This window comes from Micromys minutus, assembly GCF_963924665.1.
Source record: "Micromys minutus genome assembly, chromosome: 6".
Taxonomy (NCBI): domain Eukaryota; kingdom Metazoa; phylum Chordata; class Mammalia; order Rodentia; family Muridae; genus Micromys; species Micromys minutus.
In genome coordinates this window covers 72,652,615-72,654,462 of record NC_137975.1, presented here as the reverse complement: position 1 = coordinate 72,654,462, position 1,848 = coordinate 72,652,615, and the positions used below count along the sequence as shown (strand labels likewise).

General features: G+C 41.3%; 1 protein-coding gene across 1 annotated transcript; it reads left to right on the top strand.

Moving 5' to 3' along the window:
• LOC308421561 (olfactory receptor 2B6) lies at nucleotides 1-942 on the top strand (the record flags this gene model as incomplete). The annotated part of the gene is made up of 1 exon (XM_080917966.1): nucleotides 1-942. One exon carries the CDS (start codon nucleotides 1-3, stop codon nucleotides 940-942), a length of 942 nt encoding a protein of 313 aa, XP_080774092.1.
• Nucleotides 943-1,848: the final 906 nt, after the last annotated feature.

Genomic DNA, 1,848 nt, shown 5'->3' with positions numbered 1-1,848 from the left:
ATGAGCTGGGCAAACGAGAGCATCCCAGAAGAGTTTGTTCTCTTAGGTTTCTCTGATCAACCATGGTTAGAGTTTCCGCTCTTTGTCGTCTTCCTGACATCTTACATAGTGACCGTCTTTGGAAATCTCAACATTATTCTGGTGTCCTGTTTGGATCCCAAGCTCCACACTCCCATGTACTTCTTTTTGACTAACCTGTCAGTCATAGATCTTTGTTACATCACATGCACAGTTCCACAACTGCTGGTAAACTTACGCAGCACTAGGAAAGTAATAAGTTTTGGTGGCTGTGTGGCCCAGCTTTTCATTTTTCTGGCACTGGGGGCTACAGAGTGCCTTCTGCTGCCAATCATGTCCTTTGACAGGTTTGTAGCCATCTGTCGGCCTCTCCACTACTCAGTCATCATGCATCAGAGGCGCTGCCTCCAGTTGGCGGCTGTATCTTGGATCGTTGGCTTTGGAAACTCGGTATGGCCATCCATCCCAACTCTCCTGTTGCCACGCTGTGGCCACTACGTCATAGATCACTTTCTCTGTGAAGTCCCCGCATTGCTCAAGTTGTCCTGTGCTGATATAACAGCAAATAAAGCCGAACTACTCTTTGGGAGTGTGGTCTTCCACCTGACACCTCTGACTCTCATCCTTATATCATATATATTTATAGCCCGTGCAATCTTGAAAATCCAATCTGCCGAAGGTCGACAAAAGGCATTTGGGACCTGTGGCTCTCATCTAATAGTAGTATCACTGTTTTATGGTACAGCTATCTCCATGTACCTACTAATACCATCATCACGCTCCAAGGACAGGAGAAAGATGGCTTCACTTTTCTATGGAATTATTGCCCCCATGATGAACCCCATTATCTATACACTTAGGAACAAAGAGGTAAAGGAAGCCTTCAAAAGGTTGATGAGAAGACTCTTCTTAAGCAAGAACTAAGAGATATAGAAAAGATAAGCTAAAAGACACTCCAGGCTGTTCTCTTCCTATTATGCCAATGGAGAAAAAAAGTCATCTGACTGAACTGTGGCATGTTTTGCTCCAGTGGTTTAAATCCATGTCTCTAAACATTCCCTAGTATTGATAAAGGTGTTTAGATAAAACTAGCCTTATCCCTGAGCCTAATTCTTTAAGTCATCTTAGAAACACGACATTCTAACTTCATTGCTGAACATAAAGAAATGGAACATCTTTCACTGTTCATCAGGACAAAGCTCCCTTGGCAACTTGCCTAGCTCCTTCACATGTTACATGGTAAAGGAGTGGACAGCCCTGTCTTCTTCCTGATTTTAGTGGGGTTTCTTAGAGCTTTACTCCCTTTAAGATGATGTTGGCTGTGGGTTTGTCATGTGTTGCCTGGATTGCATTGTACATGTCCCCTCCACTTATATTCCCCCCAGGTCTTCTATTATGAAAGCATGTTGGGTTTTGCCAAAGGCTTTTTTGCATCTATTGAGATGGTCATTTCAATTTTCTCTTCAAGTTTGGTCATATAGTTCATTCTGTTTGTTCTCTTACGTATGTTGAAACACCCCTACAGAAAAAAGGTGACTTGATCACAGTGGGTAATCTTCTTGCTATAAGCCTGTATTCAGGTTGCAATTACTTTATAAATTATTTCTGCTTCTATGTCCATAATGGATATTTGTCTGTAATTTTTGTGGGGAGTCATTACTTTTTCTTAGTTTTAGAGTAATATTGGCTTTGGAGAAGGAGTTTTCAAATGTTCTCTCTCTCTCTCTAAAGTAACTTAAGAAGTGTGGGTTGTAGACATTCTTTGAAAATCCTCTGGAATATGCTGTTAATCTATCTGAGCCTAAAATAATTTAGATAAGAAGCCATTTT